The sequence below is a fragment of the Muscardinus avellanarius genome (assembly GCF_963383645.1).
Source record: "Muscardinus avellanarius genome assembly, chromosome: 5".
NCBI lineage: Eukaryota > Metazoa > Chordata > Mammalia > Rodentia > Gliridae > Muscardinus > Muscardinus avellanarius.
The window spans coordinates 121,318,806-121,339,994 of record NC_137790.1 but is presented as its reverse complement, the minus strand read 5'-3'; the positions used below and the strand labels follow the sequence as shown (position 1 = coordinate 121,339,994).

General features: G+C 44.0%; 1 protein-coding gene across 2 annotated transcripts in view; it reads left to right on the top strand.

Annotated features, from left to right (window-relative positions):
* Positions 1-21,189, top strand: part of VEPH1 (ventricular zone expressed PH domain containing 1) — a gene marked incomplete at both ends in the record, with an annotated part of 173,389 nt that overhangs the window by 64,238 nt on the left and 87,962 nt on the right. For both annotated transcript variants that reach the window (XM_080695762.1, XM_080695761.1), the window contains one exon: positions 13,010-13,230. In XM_080695762.1, the coding sequence (XP_080551888.1) occupies positions 13,010-13,230 (221 nt within the window). The remainder of the gene's footprint in view (positions 1-13,009; positions 13,231-21,189) is intronic.

Here is a 21,189-nt window from a genome sequence, read left to right as displayed (position 1 = left end):
AGTATACTCAAAATATACATTCAAATAAGTGTGCTCTAATTCTTTAACCTCCCTCCCCCAATCATAAAGGGCTGATTTTTTTCTGGGCATGAAACCTGATGCGGGTGATGGGAATACAGAGAAGAGAAAAGAATGGCCCCGTGCTATAGGAGCTCACCCAGAGGGTGAGGGAGAGGTACAGTTAGAATTTAATTTGGTACTTGCTATGCCTGAATTTTGAACTGAACCAAGAAAGCAGGAGCGAACCCTGCTCAGGGGAATTCGGGAGAGTGTTGTAAACTTGACTTGTTAGGATAACAGGGTCACCGTAGGAGGAGGGAGGGGATCCGCAGGGAAGCACATCATTTACAATCCAAATGAGCTGGGAAAAGGCCTTGAGTTTTCTGGACACTCAGGAGAGTTTCAAGTGCTGGGAATGCAGGATGACTAATGGAAGGGAGGGGAGGAAGATGAGGCTGGTCCATGGAGCAGGGCCAGGTGCTGAATCTCAGTGGTGGTTAGCAGACAGTTCCTGCTTTGTCTTCCTCCCTCAGCTTTGCCTACGTGATCTGGGAACAGTATTTTGTTTCCCTCCCTGGTGCAGATAAATCAACCCTATAGACCTCAGAGTTTCTGAGCGGCCCGAGAGCCAGTACAAGGACAAATAGTTGAAAATGTCAAGCGGTAAGTCATAGTCGCCAAAGTTCTATGTTGTAGCCATTTTCAACAGTGTGGTGAACTTGGATCCAACTGAGCCCTCCGCACAGGAGCCCCAGTTCTCCTGGAGCTGGGGCAGCTTGGCCAGTGCGCCACGAAGCCACGGTATGTAGAAGGGTCTGCCCAGACTCCCCAGGCGGGCAACCTGGTCCCTGCAGGCTCCATCTTCCCCCTTTCCAAGGCGAGCATCTCGCTTTCTTACCCTGTGTCTGTGAGGAAAGTTACCTGGCCCAGCCGAGGAGGGCCGGAGGCTGCCCTTGGTGGGTCCCTGCCTAGCAGCCAGCCTGGGAAGAGTCAGTGAGAAAGGATGATGGGGCTTTGGCCCATCAGGTTGAAGAGGGTGAAGGAGTTGCTAATCCCCACTCAAAGCCCGCTCCTCTTTTAGGACGATGCCAGTTTTGGCCCTGCCCACGTCCCTAAGTCTAAATCATTTCAGAAGAGCCAGCCGTTTCTAACTGCCCACACCTGCATGTCCTGCCTCACGGCTTCCCAGCGTCACAAGCCATTCTGCGAACAGGCACGGGAGGATGCAGATCTGAAGAACCAGACCTCCATTCCTTCCCCCAAACTCTTTCAACCAATTAGGGGAGCCCCTCAGCTCTCAAAGGAGACAAGCTTGCCCCAGCAGTGTCCTAGGGCGTGTCTGGAGCTGCTTCTCTTCTCCTCCTCACTCTTCTATTCCTACTACTCCACTGATTTCCTGCAGTTTTCAAATCGACAGCCTTCACTTACATCATTTCTGGGGAGCCCAAGCCAAGGCGGAGCATGTCAGTAACCTCCCAGGCCATTGAGATCTGCCTGCTCAGCACGTCCCAGAGCGCACGTCCGTCTGTAACCGAGCTTCGTATCTGATTGCATGCGCTTCCCATTCACTTAGCCTGTGAATAGTTCCAACCCCCTGAGGGCGCTCTGATGAGCAGCCATGCCTTACACCTCCTGCGTCCCTGGCACTGGCCCAAGCCAGGAATGGGCTCTGAGGGACAGGGAGGTACTCTCCAGCCAAGACTGAGCTTTCCTTCTTTCAGTGTCTTGCACCATCGCTGCCGTAGCAGGTCGTATCAGAGGAGGGTCAGGATAACCACAGACATTGGATGCCAGTCCTCAGTTGTTGCTTCCGGTTGCCAGGCTCTGTCGGCCTGCTTCCCCTATGAGTTACCCCAAGAGTGGCCCTCGGCCCAACAGCTGGTGGTGTCACCAGATCAGAATCTGCAGTGCAAGAAGCTCCCATGTGACATGTATGTGCATGAAGGAGTAAGCAGTGGTGCTCCCAAGGCCCAGGCCCCGAGGTCTGCTCTAAAACACCCTCTGGATCCTGGATGTGCCCCAGGTGGACATGCACATGTGATGCACGTATGTTTACAGACACGCAGCCATGCTCCCAGAGCTTGTCTACAGACACATCAGTGTAAGTAATCAGTAAGCTGTAAACCCACCACCTCTGGCAATGTCAGGGTAAGTCGTAGCACAGTGGACATCAAGCATTACTGATAACAGAGACTGTGGACATTAGTTATACTCCTGCTGTGGGCCAGGCACTCTGGAGAGTGCAGAGCTAAATGAGATACCACCCCTGTACTCCGAGAGGGGATGGGTTTATAGTTACCCTAGAAATGATCCTTCCTGTTGGCACTTCCTGAGTAACGTCCTTAGAATTCCTTACTCCATCCTCCTCCGGCAGAAGGAGGAGGAGGAGAAGGAGAGGGAGTTCCCCATCAACAACTGCAGACAGACAGCAGAGGGGATGCGCACACGCTTCTTTAATGCTTGAGCCTTGACGTGTGTGTGTGTGTGTGTGTGTGTGTGTGTGTGTGTGTGTGTGTTACTAGGAATAGAACTCAGGGGCATTCTACCTCCAAGCTTTACCCCAGCCCTTTTTATTTTATTTTATATTTTTGTTGTTGTTTTAAAACAGGGGTATCACTAAGTTTAGTCATCAAATCTATGATCCTCCTATCTTAACCTCCCAAGTACTGGGATTACAGGTGTGCGCCACCACACTCGAATTGATTTGGGATTTTTCAAAGTAACTTGGTAACTGAGCGTGGCGGTGCACACTTGTAATCCCAGCATTTGGGAGGCTGAGACAGGAGGATTGTGGTTCGTGGACAGCCTCTGCTACTACTTGGTGAGGCTCTTTGCAACTCAGTGAAACCGTGTTTCAAAATAAATAACAAAAAGTAGGGCCGAGTCCCATCCCCAGTGCCACAGCAAAAAACAAAAACAAAACAAAACAAAAAAAAACCCAGTAACTTGGTTTATAATAGTTTGGTCAGGATCTGGAAACATTCCCCAAACTCCCTGCAGGATCCAACAGAGAGGATGTCCATGACACATTCTATGTTTCAGTTGTACTCTGAAGCAATATGAAGAGAGCACTTGAAAGCTAATCTGATTGCCAAGCCAATTCCTACTTTGTGTTGGACTGATGGGTTGCTTGCATTTTGGTCTTCTTCATTGTTTATCAGAAAAGTTAGGCCTGGATTTATTTTTGAGTGAGTTGGGAACTTGGCACTGGTTATAAGAAAAGGGATATCTGACAGCTTATCAGGAACAAAACTGAGTGACCAGTGTTATCCACATGAATACACACAGAGAGCACATAAGAAATTACACTGAGAAGTTATCTTGGCCTTGGTTTATTTCTTCCCAAGAAATAAATAAATCTGAGCCGGGCGTGGTGGCGCACGCTTGTAATCCCCGCGCTTGGGAGGCGGAGACAGGAGGATCGCGCAGGTTCGAAGCCAGCCGCGCTGGCATAAGAGACCCTGTTTCCAAAAATAAAATGGGTCTGGGAGTGTAGCCCAGAGGTAGAAGGGCTTCCAGGAACCCCAGTACCACCAATAAATAAATAAATAAATAAATAAATAAATAAATAAATAAATCTGGGCACAGTGACCTACACTTGTGATCCCATGTACTCAGGAGGCTGAGGCAGGAGGTTCACAAGTTTGAGACCAGCATAGGCAACTTAGTGACACCCTGTCTCAAAATAAAATTAAAATAGGGCTGGAGATATAGCTCGGTGATAGAGCCTTGCTCAGCATATGTGAAGTCCTAGGCTCAATCCTCAATAGTGAGAAAGAAAAAAACTGATAAAAATAACAAATCTAAAGGAAATGAGGTAATAATAATTGTAATTTAAGATTCATAAATTGAAAATGAGAGAATATCAATGTTTCCAGCTGTAGATGAGTACCTGAAAGTGATCTTGGTATGTTTCAGTGTTATAGGGATCCCAGAGAGTTTTAAATAACTGGCGATTTACCCACAAGAGTAGCAGACGAACTTTCCCTACTATGTCACGTGGTTGAAATCTTTACTTATTAGGTATGGCTTATTTGGGAAGTCCCTGATTAGACTAAACTCCTTCTCTCTCTGGACCTCCTTCCTTGACCCCTGCTGGGGCATTCTACCTCCAAGCTACACCCTCAGCCCTATTTTTTTACTCTTTATTTTGAAACAGGCTCTCACTAAGTTGGAGAAGGCCTCACTAAATAGCTGAGACTGACCTTCAATCTGCGATCCTCCTTGTCTCAGCCTCCCAATTACTGGAATTTCAAGCATGCACCACCACACCTGGCTCAGAGATGGGAAATTTATAATGAACAGAAATTATTGGCTCAGGGTTCTGGAGGCTGGGAAATCCAAGCCCAAATGACCTGTATCTGGCAAGGATTTTCTTGTTGCATTGCATCCCAGAGGGTGAAGGAAAGACGAATGGGTCCAAACTTATCCTCTTATAGACACCCTTTCTTGAGACCAGAGCACTAATCCATCGTGAGCTCAGGGGCCCCACAGACTAACCATCTTATCTCTTAAAGGTTCCAAGTCTTCATACTGCTACAACAGCAACGAAATGTCAACACGGGTTCAGTATCCCTTTCAGCAGATATGGCAGGTGACTCCTCTGCTTTGTCCCGAAGTGGCCAGGTTAAATATGTCCATTGCAGACCTTATAGAACCCCTTTTAAAAGTCCTAAACCCTTTTGCTCTATCTATGGTTCGCATAAATGTGAACTCAAAAGTGAATGAAAAGCAACTGGGAAAATGTTTGTTTTCTTTGGGAAAGAAATGTTTCAAACTTTTCTTTCACAGGTACCCTAGTCACCATCACAACTCACAACTCCACCCTATTGGCTGCAATCTCCCTTCCTCCCTCCTTTCTTCCTTTCTTCCTTCTTTCCTTCTTTCTATTCCATTCATTATATCCATTCATTATATTCATTCATTCATTCATTCATTTATTCATCGCTGCTTACTTCCAAAAAGCAGTTAAGATAGTTCACAAGAAAAACAGTTTCTATAAGACAAAAACAGAAACAAAAACAAAAACAGGGTGGTATCTAGAAACTAAAAAAGGGAGAGTGGTAGAGATTTGTGGGTAATATACCAGGTTTACACTTTGCAATATGTGTGTTTCCACATTATTTCTCCCCATAAGTAATAAACAATACCCAAAACTTTCTAATTCACATTTTAGTAGTTTTAGCTCAACCACCATGATTAACACATTCTGGCTTTTTCTTTTGAAAAGAAGTGGGTGCTAAGTAAAGGTAAGTATCTTGCACCTAATTGTGTAGTGAGTAAACTGTGTCATGTAATGAGTAAATTATGGGAAATCCAATTATAACTGATGCATAATTCAAGAGAGTTCAATCTTACCATACTGTTCCTTTTTCTAATGAGCAAAATGCAGGCACTTATTTTTCCTGGCAAAAGTTTCAGATACATCTATCCTTTCTTTGCCTGCCTGCCTTTCTTCCTTCTTTTCTCCTCTGCTTTATTCCTTTTTTCTTCTGTTCTCGCATGTTCTCGCATTCTCTCTCCTTTCCTTCTCTATTTCCTGGTCTCTTTCTTTTCTCTTTTTGCACCCACAAAAGCATCTTTCCTCACAGTGCTTCCCATGATTACAGCAGAGGTCTATGGTTACTTTTCTCTCTCACTCTGTGGTTACACCACATTTACTAAACACATATTGGGTAATTAAAGATGGGCTACTGCTTCAAGTTCTCTAGATTTTTCAATGCTAAGGTCCCAGATGGTCTTTCAAAAGCTTGTTTAATGGGAGCAAAGGAAATAGTGGAGCCATTGTTCAGGATAATCAATGAGAGGTCATTTACATGAAGGGACAGAGAGTGGTGGGAGAAGCAACTCTGGCTTGGCGTAATTCATTCCCAGTCCCTTGAGCCTACACAAAAGAGTTACCTATAAGAGGCTCCGTTCCCAAGCTCCCAGTTTGTAGATGGCAAATCTGAACTATAGAACCTCTAAATCTTGTATCAATCTGAAAAACAACACTATTTTTGAAGCTCAAATTAGACAGACTTCTCCAAGTCTTAACATCTCTAAGAATGTGGGGGTCACCGCAATGAAAAGATGCTGGAAAATAAACTCTCGGCACAACTAGAAGGGCCCTGGGATTTTAAACATAAACATAGCCACACCGGATGCTATTTGGGGAAAAATAATTTTTAATTAGAAAAAAATATATATGACGGTAGATCACGTCCAGTTTTTTGCCCTTTAAAATAATCAATCAACTCCCTGGTTTTAACTAATTGTATCATAATTGTGCCTAACCATGGTTTTGTTTGTTACATTGAAATTTTTAATTGAGTTTTGAGCTGGTTTATGATATGAATATGTGTTTCATTTTCCTAGCACCATTCTTTGAAGAGAATTTCTCCTCTCTCCAATGTATATTCTGGCTGTTTTGTTGAAAATTAGCTGGCTGTAGATAAATGGGTTTATTTCTAGGTTACTTCTTATGTTCCATTGGTCCTTATGTCTGTTTTTATATTAGTATCAGCTATTTGTTTATTATTGCTTGTAATGTTTGATTTATTTAATCAGAATATTAAATTAAATCAGAATATTAAATATAAAAAAATCAATCAAAATGAAGACATGTTTATTCAGTTACAGCATTGTTTCAGATAGCATGGACATAAAACTAAGCTACCCCTCCTGCTTTCTGATTGCAGTTTTACATCCTGAATCAATTTCATTCAAACATCTATTGGAGGAAGACAGTAAGTTTCATGCTTACCCAAGACTAAGCCATACGTGCTTTATAAATGCGAAATTTAGCTTTCTTCTACAAGGGTGGGGCATGCCTTCGCATCCTGTGCCAAATGCACAGAATTGGACTGAGTCCAATTCATCTTTAATTTTTGCCACGTTACAAAATTTGAGGTTCATACAAAACACAGGATACATCTGTTTTCATCAGCTGTTTCTTAGCTTTTATTGCTGGGACTTATTTTTTTAAATTGTTTTGCTCAGACAGCAGTTTTCCCTAGGCATGATTTATTACTCTCCACTGTGCCCGCAGAAACTGTTCCTGGAGTCATGTAAACAGAATCACAAATAAAAAAGTGCAGAAATGTTCTCTTTTTACATTTGACTAAATGATCATTTAGGAACGCTAATGTAGTTTTTATTTATCAATGGGCAGAAAAATATACTCAATTGCCTTAAGATGCCATATAGAAAAATCGAGGGATGAGCAAAGCGTAAAAGAAACGGAATATTGTGACTTTTTGGAATGCTATTATAAAAAAGTTAACAATTCAGGAGTCACCTACGTAAGAAAGGCGCTAATAAGATTTTCAGTCATGTAGTCTCTCTTTGGTTCCACAAAAAAAAAAAAAAAAAAAAAAGGATATCAGAGAGTTACCCTCTCAATATTTTGTTTTAAAAAAAGTATCACTTCTTAGCTTTTGAGTGCCTTTGTTTTGTTGTTTTCATTGTTGTTGCATATATGGTGTTGGAGTGGAGCCCAACAGTATTCTAACTCTGACACATGCCTCCTATTTTATTTTTTATTTTGAAACAAGGGCTCACTAAGTTGCAAAGGACCTCATTGCATTGCTGAGGCTGGCCTGGAGCCTGCAATTCTCCTGTCTCAGCCTCCCCTAAACTAGAATTACAAGTGCTCACCACCACACCCAGCCCAAATTCAGATTCTTTTAGTCCTGAGAATTTCATTACTGAACAAAATTTTAAGACAAGTTAGTTCCTTAAATGATAAGTTTATACTTCAAATAGTAAAAATAAGTCAATACTACAGTGAGACACGTGATCATTGTAAATGTATGTGCTATCACATCTGGCTTAACCTCTTGGATATAACAAGCTAACATTTGATGATTACTTTCTTTGCAAACATTTTGCATAATTTATGCTGATATTTTAAGGTAGAAAGAGTATATCCTTATCTGTGTAGTATCATATTTAAAGGATGAAATTTACTAATTGCATAATTATCATGGAATTCATAGGTCACTGGACAGCTTGACCCTCACTGGCTTGCCTACTTTAATGAAAGAAAATTTTGCAGAATTGAAAATATTATAATGAATTTTTTTGTATTTCAGAAACAAAAAAAGAAACTAAGACTAGTGAATGATTGCTCCGAGAAAAATATCTAGACATATAGAGTTAATGGTCTAAAATTGAACTCGGGTCACAAGAAAACAAGGCTGTGTAGTGTTTTGACTTGATCATTAGCATGGTAAAAAGGGAGGTTAAAAAGGAACTAAAATCAGAATAGTATAGCGACACATACATATTTATGCTTATAGCTACACAATTCATAATAGCCAAATTATGGAATCAACCTCCGTGTCCATCAACAGATGAATAGATTACAAAATTATTTGCTATGCACACAATGAAATTCTACTCAGCAATAAAGAAGAACAAAATTATATCATCAGCAAAAAAAATGGATGGGCCCGGAGAAACTTATATTAAGTGAGATCAACCAGTCACAAAAAAATGAAGGATCATATGTTTTCCCTCCTATGTGGTAACTGGTATACAAGAGGGATTTTATATAATGGAGGAGAAACTCCAGTGGCGTGAGGGAGGTTGGTGATCCAGAGGAAGTTGGTGGCATGGAGAGAGAATTAATTATATATATATTGGCCATGATATATATATATATATATATATATATATATATATATAGTAAGTGGAAGTATTTCCTTCATTATATATATATATATATATAGTGTGTGTGTGTGTGTGTGTGTGTGTGTGTGTGTGTGTGTGAAGACTATTCTCAATGTCCTGTATGAGGAAGCAGGAGTGGGGAGGGAATAGGGGAAAGCCCCCCAAGTGCGGTGTGCATGATGTAAGACTAAAGCGCACAAAGAAAAGTATATTTTAAAAAGGGAGCCTGGCTTCCTTAGTACATTATTGAGTATATTTCACTTCCAGGAAAACCTTTTTGCAGGTTACCAAGACCCTGGTTCACACTTGCCCATGATGAGTTGTTTTTTTTTGGGGGGGCATTACCAGGATTATCAATTCACAAAATGAATTAACTGGAAAAAATAAAGGGACTCTATTGCTTCTGAGACAGCTTGCTCTAGCTTTTTTTTTTTTTTTTTTTTTTTTTTAGTAACTCAAATATGTGTGCATTTAGGATTATGATAGCTAATGTTCTTTAGCATCTCGGTGTGCCCATGAGTTGAATCCTCAGGATCACCCTGTGAAGCAGGTGATGCTACTGACCTGGTTTGTACGCTTAGCCATGAATTTGAATATTTAGTAATTTTCTGATGAAAGATGCGTCCAGTTATTATAAAAGCATTAAGAACGAAGAAAGGGACCATATGGAAAATATGCAGGAGACATTTTTTTATCCGATGTCAGTAAGGCTCAACATACATTTCTCCAGGTATTATTTTAATGTCAGCTTAGAGAGCCATGTTTTCATAGTGTGGAATTTTGTTTTCCTTGAGATCCATCAATCAATTGGTCTACCTACCTATTCAACCTCATCTATTATCTATCCATCTTTCTATCTTATCTATCATCTCAGCAACGGTACACAAGTAATAAGGACGTTTCAGTGAGTAAGTGAAGGCATCAATGTCCTCATGGTCATTCACAGACGTGCACGGCGTGGCCAAACATTTTCCCAGCCAAAGCCAAACAGGGAGATGCTCTGCCTGCTGGTCCACTACTCACGCTCTAAGGAGTCTGTTCTTTTCATGGCCCTAACGCCACATTTTCCCCACCTTTGTACTTTCTTTCCTGGCGACTTCACCACTTAAAGTGCCCCAGTGTAATGCTCAAGTGTTCTTTGCTCTCCTGAGTACAAGAGGTCTGTGGGGGCCCTAGAGAGAAACTCAACGCTAGATCCCTTCCTTCTGGCATCTGTTACACTGCCATGTGCTCAAGTTTAACTAACCACCAATACATGTTAAACGAGAGAAATCCAAACAGAAATGCATATAAAATAAGGTCGTGTGCTGACCACTTGACAAAAATGTAGTGGCTGGAGGGTCTCTGGCACCCCACCTCGTGTTTCCCCAGAAGCGATGCTTCGTGATCTCAGACTCGGTGTGCTTGTGATGACTTTATACAACACAGCTGCCATGAAAATGAGAAACAACGGTGTGTGTACTGCATCCATATATATGCATGTGTGTGTGTTATATACAACATACAACTATGGTGATGAGTGAGATAGAGAACCAAGGCGTGGAACGATGGTGCGTGGAGACACAGGTATGTTTTGTCTTGTTTGGGTACTGGGGTTGGAACCCAGGGGCATTCTATCTCCTATCTCTGCTCTCACCCCTTTTTATTTTGAAACAGGGCCTTGCCAAGTTGCTGAGGCTGTCTTTGAAACTTGATCCTCCTGTCTCAGCCTCTCAAATACTGGGATTACACGCATGTGCCGCCACCAGTATTTGAGGGAGGAGCTATTGTCATAGCCAGCCAGGGGACAGCTTCCGAGGCAGGGAAGGCATATGTGACCTTGGGCAAGTTAGTCTTCTCTCCGTGCCTCAGTTTCTTTGGGTAAAATGACAGCAATCAGAGGACTTACTTTATGGGATTATTAGGTGGATTACAGGGGAAATTTCTAAAAAGCATGTTGAATAGGCTTGGCACTTGGACTAACTGCTCTCTGTTGGTCAGCTGTTATTCTTTTAATAATAAATAATGAATTATGTCACTGGGGATAGGGTGCCGCCCATGCGTAAGGCATACAGGTGCTGCTAGCCCAACCGATGGAGGCGTGGCAGAAAAAAGAAACACAGTCATTGTCCCCCAGAGACAAAATGTCTTGGAGCCCACACCCCCTGTTGCCCTAACATTACACTTTATCCAAACTCACATCTGGTACCCCTGTGAGGTACATGGATGCGCTCCAAGGCTTCAGAACAGACGATGTGAGGTTGGCTGGGTTTCACATGTAAGCTCCAGAGCAGTTATCATTTTTCTTGTTCCTGCGGTGTGATTAATTTCCCCTTCAGCTCAGCTTGGCTGCCAGAGATGGTTCAGCATTGTGTTGATTTCAGCAAATCCACAGCCACCCTCACCTCAGGAAGACATGCTTCCAAAGCAGGGCTGGCCGGGTCTTACACTGAGAAAGATTCCTAGAGAAATTGTGGGGGTGCTTCCTGGATGAGCAAATGGAATTTCTGTGAATGGATTTTAAAAATACTTAAGAAGAATCCGATTCTGAAACTCGAACCTACATTCTCAGTGGGACAAAGAGTAAATAAAGTGTCACATCTCAGGTATCTCCGTTTATTTATCTTCTGATCTTCCTGTATTGGCAGGAGGAATTTTACTAAATTGTTTTCTAAGGTCACTGAGAATGGGGTTTCAATTTTAAAACCTCATGGGGCTCAAATGTCCTCTTCTCTGAGATGTACCTAATCATAGTATTTAACACTGTCTCCCCTCAAAGTCTCCCTCCTGGTCCATTTTTCTTTAAGACATATGTCTCCATCCAACACACTATATATTTCATGTAGGTATTTTGTTTATAGTCTGTCTGCTTTATATTACCATAGAGATTTTCATCCTTGTTCTTCAGGCCTGAGTTCACAATCTCTAGAAAATGCCTGGTGTGTGGTAGAGCTCCCCATATCCAGCTTTTGGCTTTAAATGGAAAATAGAAAATGTCTCTATGATGCATTGCATACCATGAAGTCATGCATGGAACCCTTGCAAGAAATGGTGTGTTAATGTTGCAAGAAAACAATTAGAGTTGGGAGCATTGAAGGGTCATTCTGCACCCTGACAACCGTATGAGCCCAAGTATGAAACGGGCTGTCAAGAATTTATTCCAACAATCTTTATTTCTTAGTTACCTAATACCATTATCCTTTATTGAACAGATGTCCCCTTCAGTTGGCTGCCCAGCTCAGGGAAGCACAAATCTCTGTTCCACGCCATAGACTATTGTGTCCTAATGAGGCTCAAAAAATATATAAATATTGATGGAGAGATGAATCTCACTTTCCCCAGAGCTTCATACCATGCAATTGCACAAGAAGTCTTTGAAAATCAAGTATGAAAGACTAGAAATTTTCATTACTTAAATTTGTTTCACAATAGGTATTTCTTACAAAGCACAGAATTCCTTTATAACTGCATACTTCATTTATAAGGTCACATTTTGGCACATAAAGTTTGCTTAAATCTGTGAATTGAGACATACACTCACTGGGTATAGAATTGCCAGGTTCTGTTGGAGACTTCTGGGTATAGAATCTCCAGGCTCACTTCTGTGTCAGGGTGGTGATGGATGGAAGAGAAGTAGGCTCCTTAAGAGACTTGACTGGTACTGAAGTCATTATAGAATTGTAAATTTAAAAGGGGAGTTGAGAGTCCCCAAAGGCAAGGACTGCCCTCATGCATCTTTGTCAGCTAGAGTCCAGTACAAGCATATTGCAAACACACAATACCTGTTGTGTGTGTGTGTGTGTGTGTGTGTGTGTGTGTGTGGTCCTGGAGATGGAACCCAGGGGCTTTCTACCCCTTGGCTACACTCCCAGACCTATTTTATATTTTACTTGGAAACAGGGTCTCACTAAGTTGCTGAGAGCCTCACTAAGCAGCTGAGGCTGGCTTCCAACATGTGCAATCCTCCTGTCTCAGCCTCCCACGTGCTGGGATTACAAGTGTGCACCGCCATGCCCGGCCCTGTTCATTTAAATAAAGGTGTGACTAAGTCAATGCAATCAAGCACTGAACAAGATTTGTTCATTAAAGAGTCTATAATGCAGCAAAAATCCAGAGAGTGGGGGCCCTGAGGATAGATTCAGGGAGGAGACAAGACAGGGATGATACCTTGAAGGAAAGTAAGGCTTTGAGTATTTTTTCTGGAAACCAGAAGAAAAATGTAAAATCTCAGAGGAGCTGATCCAGAGGAGCTCCGAATTACATCTGTTGTTTTGCTTTACCGCGCCCCTGCGGACAGCTTTCTGTAGAAACTTCCCCTGTGGTTCAGGAGACCTGTGTTATTTTGTGCACTGCTTCTCTTCCTGGTGCTTGGCAGGAGAGGGCCAGGAGCTGCCTGGTGTTCCTGGTGAAGCAGCTGGCCAACACGGAGCACTCCTTTCACCACGTCCTCCTGCTCGAGATCCGGAGCCTCACCGAGGCCTTCGCCTCCATCCTGGGCCCGCAGAGCAGGGATGTCTTCCGCTCCAGCAACAGTTTTACCACCATCGCCAAGCTCCTTTCCCGACAGCTGGAGGATGGCAAGGCCGCAAGCAGCAGGTGAGCAGCATCCTGAGTGCCTGCCCCGTGGCGCTGCGGGGAACCCCTGCGGGTGGGGTACAGCAGTGTGTGATCCTTTGCAGCTCTGAATGGTGTTCAAAATGTGGTAAAGGAATAAGGAGGTAATACAAATAATAATGTCAATGTTATGTAGTGGAGAGAGGGGGAGCTCAAGGCTTTGCTCCTCACATTATAGAGGTCAGAAGCAAGAGAGATCTCAGGGGAGGAGGAACCACATGTAATCCCCAAGGCTGCATCCCCAGAGACTCACCTTTTCCATTCACACCCTTCCAAACTGGGCCACCACCCAGATATATCGATTGTAATGGATTTTATCTACTGCTGAGATTACAACCAAGCCCCACTTCCAACATTGCCACCCTGTTTCCGTGAAGGCTGGAGGATACCCCAATTCCAAGCCATTACACTTCACCCCATAGACATCCTGGTCACCTCATGATGAAAAACACATTTAGTTCATCTCCGAGAGTTCCCAGAGTCTTAACAGTTCCAGCATCACTCAAAAGTCTCAAAGTCCAGTCTCCCCTGAGACACGAAGTGAACTCTTCTGAGACCCTGCAAAAGAAAATGAAGATCAAAGTAAAAAGCAAGTCATATGCATCCAATATGCAATGGCAAACAGTAATCATTTGCATTCCCAAAGGGAAGAATAGGGCTATACAAGGGAGAAATGGGACCAAAACAGTAACAAAATCTGGCGCAGGGCAAGCATTTGATCTTGCAACTCCCCTTCTGACTTTGGGGGCACATAGCAGGGAGAAGCCAAGATGAACAATGAGCAAGAAAGGTCCACATGACTTCTTTTTTTTTTTTTTTTGTACTGTGATTCCTGGAAACCCTTCTACCTCTGGGCTACACTCCCAGACACCTATTTTTTATATATTTTTAAATTTGGAAACAGGGTCTCTTAAGCCAGTGGAGGCTGGCTTTGAACCTCCGTGATCCTCCTGTCTCCACCTCCCAAGCGCAGGGATTACAAGCATGTGCCACCATGCCCGGCTACATGTGACTTCTTTAATCACTGCTGCTGGGAGCTTTTCAATCACAGCCACTGAGCCCCCCTCAGTCCAGGTCACAGCTGGGCTTATATCGATCCAGGCCACCGCTGGTTCCAACTCTTTCTGGACCACTGCTGGCCCTAACTCCAACTTCTGCCTCCAACATGACCATTGCTGGTCCTGCTCCCATCATGGCCACCACTTCCTCCTTTCTTTCAGCCATCTTACTTTCTTCAATAACATCACCTCTCTCTTAGCCCCAGCTTTGCACATCCTTTTCCAGCCAAACTGCAAATCTATAAGGTCTCTCTGCTTTACTTTCTGCTTCTGAAATTTGGTGTACAACTTGCTGAACATGGACATTAATATCCATAATGCAGTTTGGTTACTTTTCTGTTTGAAATTTCCTCCTCCACTTTAACCAGTCCATCATCTTTAAATTGGGCCTCACACAAAGTTCCAGGACAGATTGTGGATAAGTTCTTTGCCAAAGTGTAACATGTGTGGCTTTTACCCCATTTTCCAATGTCGTCCTCTTTGCTCTCCAAAATCTCCTGAGCACAGTCTTTACCATCCACCCTTCTAGCCACACTTTGGCCTTCCAACTTCCTATCACAAACCAGTTCTAAAGACTCATAATCCACGTGGTCAGACTTAGATAAAGCTGTGACCCCACTCCTCTAGTATCATGTCCTATATTAGTCAGCATTCTTACAGATATCATCTAAAAACTGACCGTGTAATTTAGAGGAAGGAAGGTTAATTTGCTCATGGTTTATAGATTTTGAACACAGCCCATGTGAGGCCAGGAACACAAATCTCAGGGCATGGCAGCAGGAAGCTTAGAGAGGGAGAGGACAAGGCTGTGCTCTTCATATCATGGAAGCAAGAAGAGCTCAGGGGAAAAGGAACCATATGTCATTTCCTAGGCCACAACCCCAAGGGACCCATCTTCTCTAGCCATACTCTTCCAGCCTGAGACACCACCTCTATAAATCCATTACAATGAATTTATCCACAGCTGAGAGCACAACCAAGCCCTGCTTTCAACATTGCCATGAAGGCTGAGGGATACCCCAAATCCGAACCATTATATTGGGGCACCCAACCTTGTGTGTCAATCATACATCTCAGGATGGTTGGTAGAGCTTCTCTCCCCACATCTCTTCCCTGAAAAATCTTCACTGTGACCATTAAGCTCAGGCTTTGTTAATTGGTGCCCCCAAAAGCAAAAAGGTCTACGCTTTCATCTAAAACATTCGTCCAAATGTAATCCTAACAATTAACAGGAAAATGAATAAGTGAGGAGAGCCTGAAAGAAAATTAAAGATTGTAAAATTTGAAACAGATGTCATCTAATTTACAAATCTGACATGTAGCTCGGCAGGCCAGATTTTGAACATAGGGCCAAAACTACAAGGCAATCAAAAGGAAAACAGCAAGCATCGTAGAGAGAATGAAAAACTGAAGCAGATGAGCCTTCCTCGTGCCAAATGATTCTGAATAAACTGGGTGCATTTGATAAGATATGCAGGTGAGAACCTGGCCATTTTCCTGTTGTTCTGTTCTGAAAGAGTGCTTGTACCTAAATAAAAACCAGCAGAGGCTAAACAGCGGGAAAGTCAGCAAAGCGTGTAGATTTTGAAATTAATTCTGGAGAAACAGAAGGGGTGTCATGCAAATGTGGATTGATGTGGAGAAGGTGCTGGGTGGAAAGGGAAGTCTGATCTTTAGAAGCTGGCAGACCCTGCATGGTCTCTGGGCGTTTCTGGTCATTAGGCTGTTTGCCTGGAGGACACCATGGGAGTCGGGGAGGAGAGGCCGAGCTCCTGTGGCCGTGAGGCTGCCCAGCAGTCAGCAGAGGGGCTACTGAATTGAGTGACCATCAACTGGGAGATGCCTTTGCAAAATGGCAATAATGTCCAGCAGGAAGCTCGCATCACACCATCTGCAGGGGCAAATGGCATGGGGGTCTTAGTAGGAGGCCAGGCCCGGGCCCCAGATGGGGATGGGAGCCTCCAAGGAGGGAAATAGTGGGAAGAAAGCAGAGAATTAAAGAAAAAAATGAGAAAAGACAGGGAGAGAGGATGGGGACAATCAAGAGCAGAAGGATAACCAGAGGGGATGGGAAAAGGGGTCCCTACATACAGCCCCTACCGGGGCCTTGTGGGAGAACATGGGGCCCTTGAATGAGCCATCAAAGTTGTGGAGAGAATAAAGAAGTTGTTTATGAGGGAAGTTAGAGATGACGCTTCCCAGAACTTCTTGCTTGGTTAAATGTGTGATCTTTTCTGTTTGGATGGTGGTAAAATTTGTGTTCGTTCTTTGTTTATAAAAAATCATGCCTGTAAACTGCAGTCAAAACCAATAGAGTAGACATAAAACCAATTTCAGTACAAAGAAACAGTGCACACAAGCCGGGCATGGTGGTACACGCTTGTAATGCCAGTACTTGGAAGGCTGAGACAGGAGGATCGCAGGTTCGCGGCCCACCTCAGCTAATTAGGTGAGGCCCTCTGCAACTTAGTGAGACCCTGTTTCAAAGTAAAGAACGAAAAATAGGGCTGGGAGTATAGCCTGGAGATAAAATGGCCCTGGGTTCAATCACCAGTACCACAAAAAAGGGGGTGCACACAATGTAAGAAGGAAGTTAAACCACAGCTTCTTGTTGGAAAGGATGAAGGGAAATGAAATGAGAGAACATTGACCTGAGAACAGCTCTAGGAGCTTCTGTGGAGTGGCGGCTGCACAGCCTTGGTCCATCCTGAAAGCCATGCAACAAACATCAAAGAAATGAATTGGTGGAGGAGAGCCAGGGATTTGATGCAATGTGTAGCTCTAGTATGTAGCCGAGGAATGTGGACTTTAAAGATCCTTTATTAAAAATTTTAAAAAAAGGTGTGTGAGATCCTCCTTGGCCTGTCACTCCAGAGATCGCATCTTGACATCCTGGAGGTCAGAGCCTAGCCCGCCTCAACACTGTCCCCCAGACATGGCAGAGGAGCTCATGGGCACTTCTCAGAGTCCTGGGGCAATAGATCAGCTTGTCTGCATCTTTGCAAAGAACATTGCTGTTGGTCTATCAAGCCTTATCCTGCTTCTACCAAGAGGCAGGTCCTGTGCTGGGGGCTTCACCAACCTATTCAATCCTCACAACAGCAGTCTCTCAATACGCAGGAGTATTACAGAGCTTCGTGTTGAAGCACAGTGGAGAAAAGGAGGCAAAAAGACAAGCAAAAAGTAAACATCAGCCGGGCAAGGTGGTGCAGGCTTGTAATCCCAGCATTGGGGAGGCTGAGACGGGAGGATCGCGGTTCACGGACAGCCTCAGCTACTCAGTGAGGGCCTTCGCAACTTAGTGAGATCCTGTTTCAAAATAAAGAATAAAAAATAGGGTTGGGTATAGCTTGGAGGCAGAATGCTCCTGGATTCCAACCCCAGACCCCCCCTCCCCCACAAAAAGTAAAGTTTTCTCCCCAAGCCCAACTCACGCTGTAGGCCCATGATAGTTTCCAGACAAGCAATAGTGTAAATGCACAGACATAAAGTCATGGAGTTTGCTTATATTTCTTCCTTTAATCTGGTCAGTGGAGCTCAGATTTTAGTGTGGATGAGAGGTACATTTTGTACATCTAAGGAATCTTTGAGGTAAGTCAAGGATGACTTTTGCCTATTCCTACCCAAATTGGGACCCTGCTGACCTTTTCCATTACCTTCTAGAATGCCCTCCTGGCACACCTCTTCCCTGGAAGGTTGCAGTCCTCTTCGACTGAGTTTGGCACGCCTCCCAGGAAGCCCTCCTGCCCACTCTTGCACACAACCTCACTTTCTTCTGAATGCCGCCACCCATCCTGTCTCTCCCTCCTCCAGCATCCATGATCCTGCTCTGAAGCATTAGACATCTTTCTGTGTTCCTCTCCTCTCCCCAGACTTGGAGTATTCAGAGAAAAATATCATCTTTAAAGTACTTATTAGAAACCTCATTTCTTTAGGCAAGACATGTTTATGCAAAGAGAAAATTGATTCTTTGAAAGTGCCTGTTGGCGCAGGGAACATAAGCAAATTGATTCAGGACCATAATCAGAAACATGTGATGTGCTGGTCAGTATGCCCCCTGCTTAGAAAAAATGAAATGTAACCCTGCCCGCATGAAGGTGATTTCTCAGAATGAAACCAATGTTGTAATAAGAAGCGAGCCCATCTTTTCAATCCAGAGAGGTCAACGGCAGTCACGTGCGTACAAAGAAAACCCTAAGAGCCGTTTGTCACAGTAGCACAACTATTTCACTCCTGTATGCAAGAGAAGGACGAGGTGGCTGGGGTTTCTTGCCCTTCTGCTAACAGAAGGGGTTAAGTCTGACATGTGGGACTACTTATGTTCCATCTGTTGTTCATTTAAGCCTCTGGTTATCCTTTCTTAACTAGCAGCATTTAGGGTGACTGGAAGGTCTTCAGAGGTATTTCAGGAATTTGTGTATCAGCAAGAGATGTAGGTGGGAGACATCATTATCAGCTCTAGAGACAATGCGGCAAGCCCTGGGAGGCCCCAGAGGGGCTGGCTCTATAGGGAGCGGACCAAGGGGGCAGGACTGGGGCAGCTCATCAACCGTGAACAGTGAACAGGGAAAGTACTTCCCCAAGGGTTTCAGGCCCCTTTCCTGGAGCACAGAAATGTTCAAAACACAGATAGGGAAAATAGACGTTGTCACACTCCTATGGCCTGGCTTCTCATTCAAAAGGACAGTGAACACTCAAGTTCTAATCTGGAAGAAGATGGAAAACGGGCCCTCGCCAGGCAGTGTGGGCGGCGACAGCTCCAGGCCAATTCTTGCTGGGCCCTGGTGACCTAGCTATTTGATATTTTGATTTCCTGAATGCTCCTGATCCTTTTTGTCATCTGTCATAATTGAACTTTTTATTTTTATTTATTTATTTATTTGTGTGTGTGTGTGTGTGTGTGTGTGTGTGTGTGTGTGTGGTACTGGGGATTGAACCCACAGGCATTTTACCTTCAAGCTACACCCCCAACCCAATTTTGCTTCTTATTTGGAAACAGGATCTCACTAGGTTGATTGGAGTCTCACTACTTGCTGAGGCTGTCTGGGAACTAGCAATCCTCCTATCTCAATCTCCCAAGAACTGGGGTTACAAGTGTGGGCTACCACATCCGGCTTGCAATTGAACTTTCAAGTTGCCAGATGCATGATATTTTCTGAGCTTTGGACATCTTTTCAGCCTGGGTTAAAAGAAAGTGCCAAAACTTATTTTTGAATCAACATGAAGGTTGCCCGGTCACTATATATCAGCTTTCTTCTGGTGTCCAGTTCTCACGAGATGTTCCTCAGAGATATTAGATACCGCACTGCCACCAATCCTGTAACACACATCACTATTCTTGAGGTAGATTGAGATGCAACCTGCATGAGCCACCTCTGAGAGGCAGCGCTTGTAGCACGGAGTCATCTCTGGAGGGTGACACTTCCATTCGATGCCAGCTCATAGAGTAGCCTTCAGGAACTCACTCCACATCTCTGCCTGCTTCCTCACTCTCACCTGTAAACAGAATGCTAACAGGGCCAGCTGCACCCAGTTGTCTAAGAAGCAATTCATGGATGGGAGAGCCTCCTTATCTGCCGCAGATATGTTTTAAGACCCCCCAGTGCGGGCCTGAAACCCTACATAGTGCCTAACTCTGTGTACACTATGTTTTTTCTTATGAAAATGTACCTATGACAAAGCTTAATTGATAAAATAGTCATAGGAAGAGATTAGCAACAAGAACTAATACTAAAATACAACGATTCTAACAGTTTGCTGTAATAAAAAGGTTTGTGAACGTGATTTCTCTCCCTCTCATGGTATCTTATTGTACTTTCACCTTTTCACTTAAAGGAGGCACTTTGTAGTTCATTGGAATTGCCACGTCAATCTTTGGGATATCCAGATTGCCAGCATCACTACTCCTGTACCTTGGCCGTTCTTAATAAAACACAGGGTTATTTAAACACAAGCACTCTGCTGCCACAATATGCTAAGCAGACAACCGCTAAGGTAACCATCAGGTGGGCGGTGAATATGGCACAGATACAAGGGACAGAGGGATGGTTCCTGCCCTGGGTGTGACGGAGCAGGGTGAGTAGGAGCAGAGCATGCTGCTCGTGTTAGGTGGAAAATAGGGGGTTTAGGAGCGAGGCAAAAACACCAACCGGGTTATCAGAGACCGCTGATTTGGACCTGGCCCCTCCGGAGAGTCAGCCGGCCGTGGGGGAAGGTACTGAGGGGCCACCCATCTGGAGAGTTGCGCATAGTCCTGATCTGCCGGCTGAGTCACGTGGTAGATCGGAGGCACAGCTGTTTTATGGGCATGCCGATTCTCGCAACATCCGTAGCATCGCCATGTTTGGAGTCTCGAGGCACCTGGAGTCTCGTGATATCTCCACTTCTGGCTTCCGCTTCCTGTTCCGCTGTGAGATCACGTGGAAGAGGGACCCAACTTATCAGCTCACATGGTGCACAATTTAACCTTGTGAATTTCACACATAATAGTGCAGGTAATCGAAACCTCAGAAAGTAAAATTGAAGATGAGGGGGCACTACTGTCCTGGACTTAGAACACTGAGCACTAGCGCATGGAGCCCTCAGTAACCATTAGCTGTTGGCATCGGTACTTTCTTCCAGGTGGATATTGGAGTGGGTGATTTTACTCAGCACATCCTGTAGGCCAGGGCTACTCAAAGAGTGTCCCTCAGATCGTGTTTACCTGCAAACTGTGTCTTACTAAACTACAGCAAATTTTCTGTGTGTGTGTGTGTGTGTGTGTGTGTGTGTGTGTGTGTGTGTGGTACTGGGGATGGAACCCAGGGGCATTCTACCTCCGAGCTAAACCCCAGCCCTACTTTTTATTCTTTATTTTGAAACAGGGTCTCACTGAGTTGCAAAG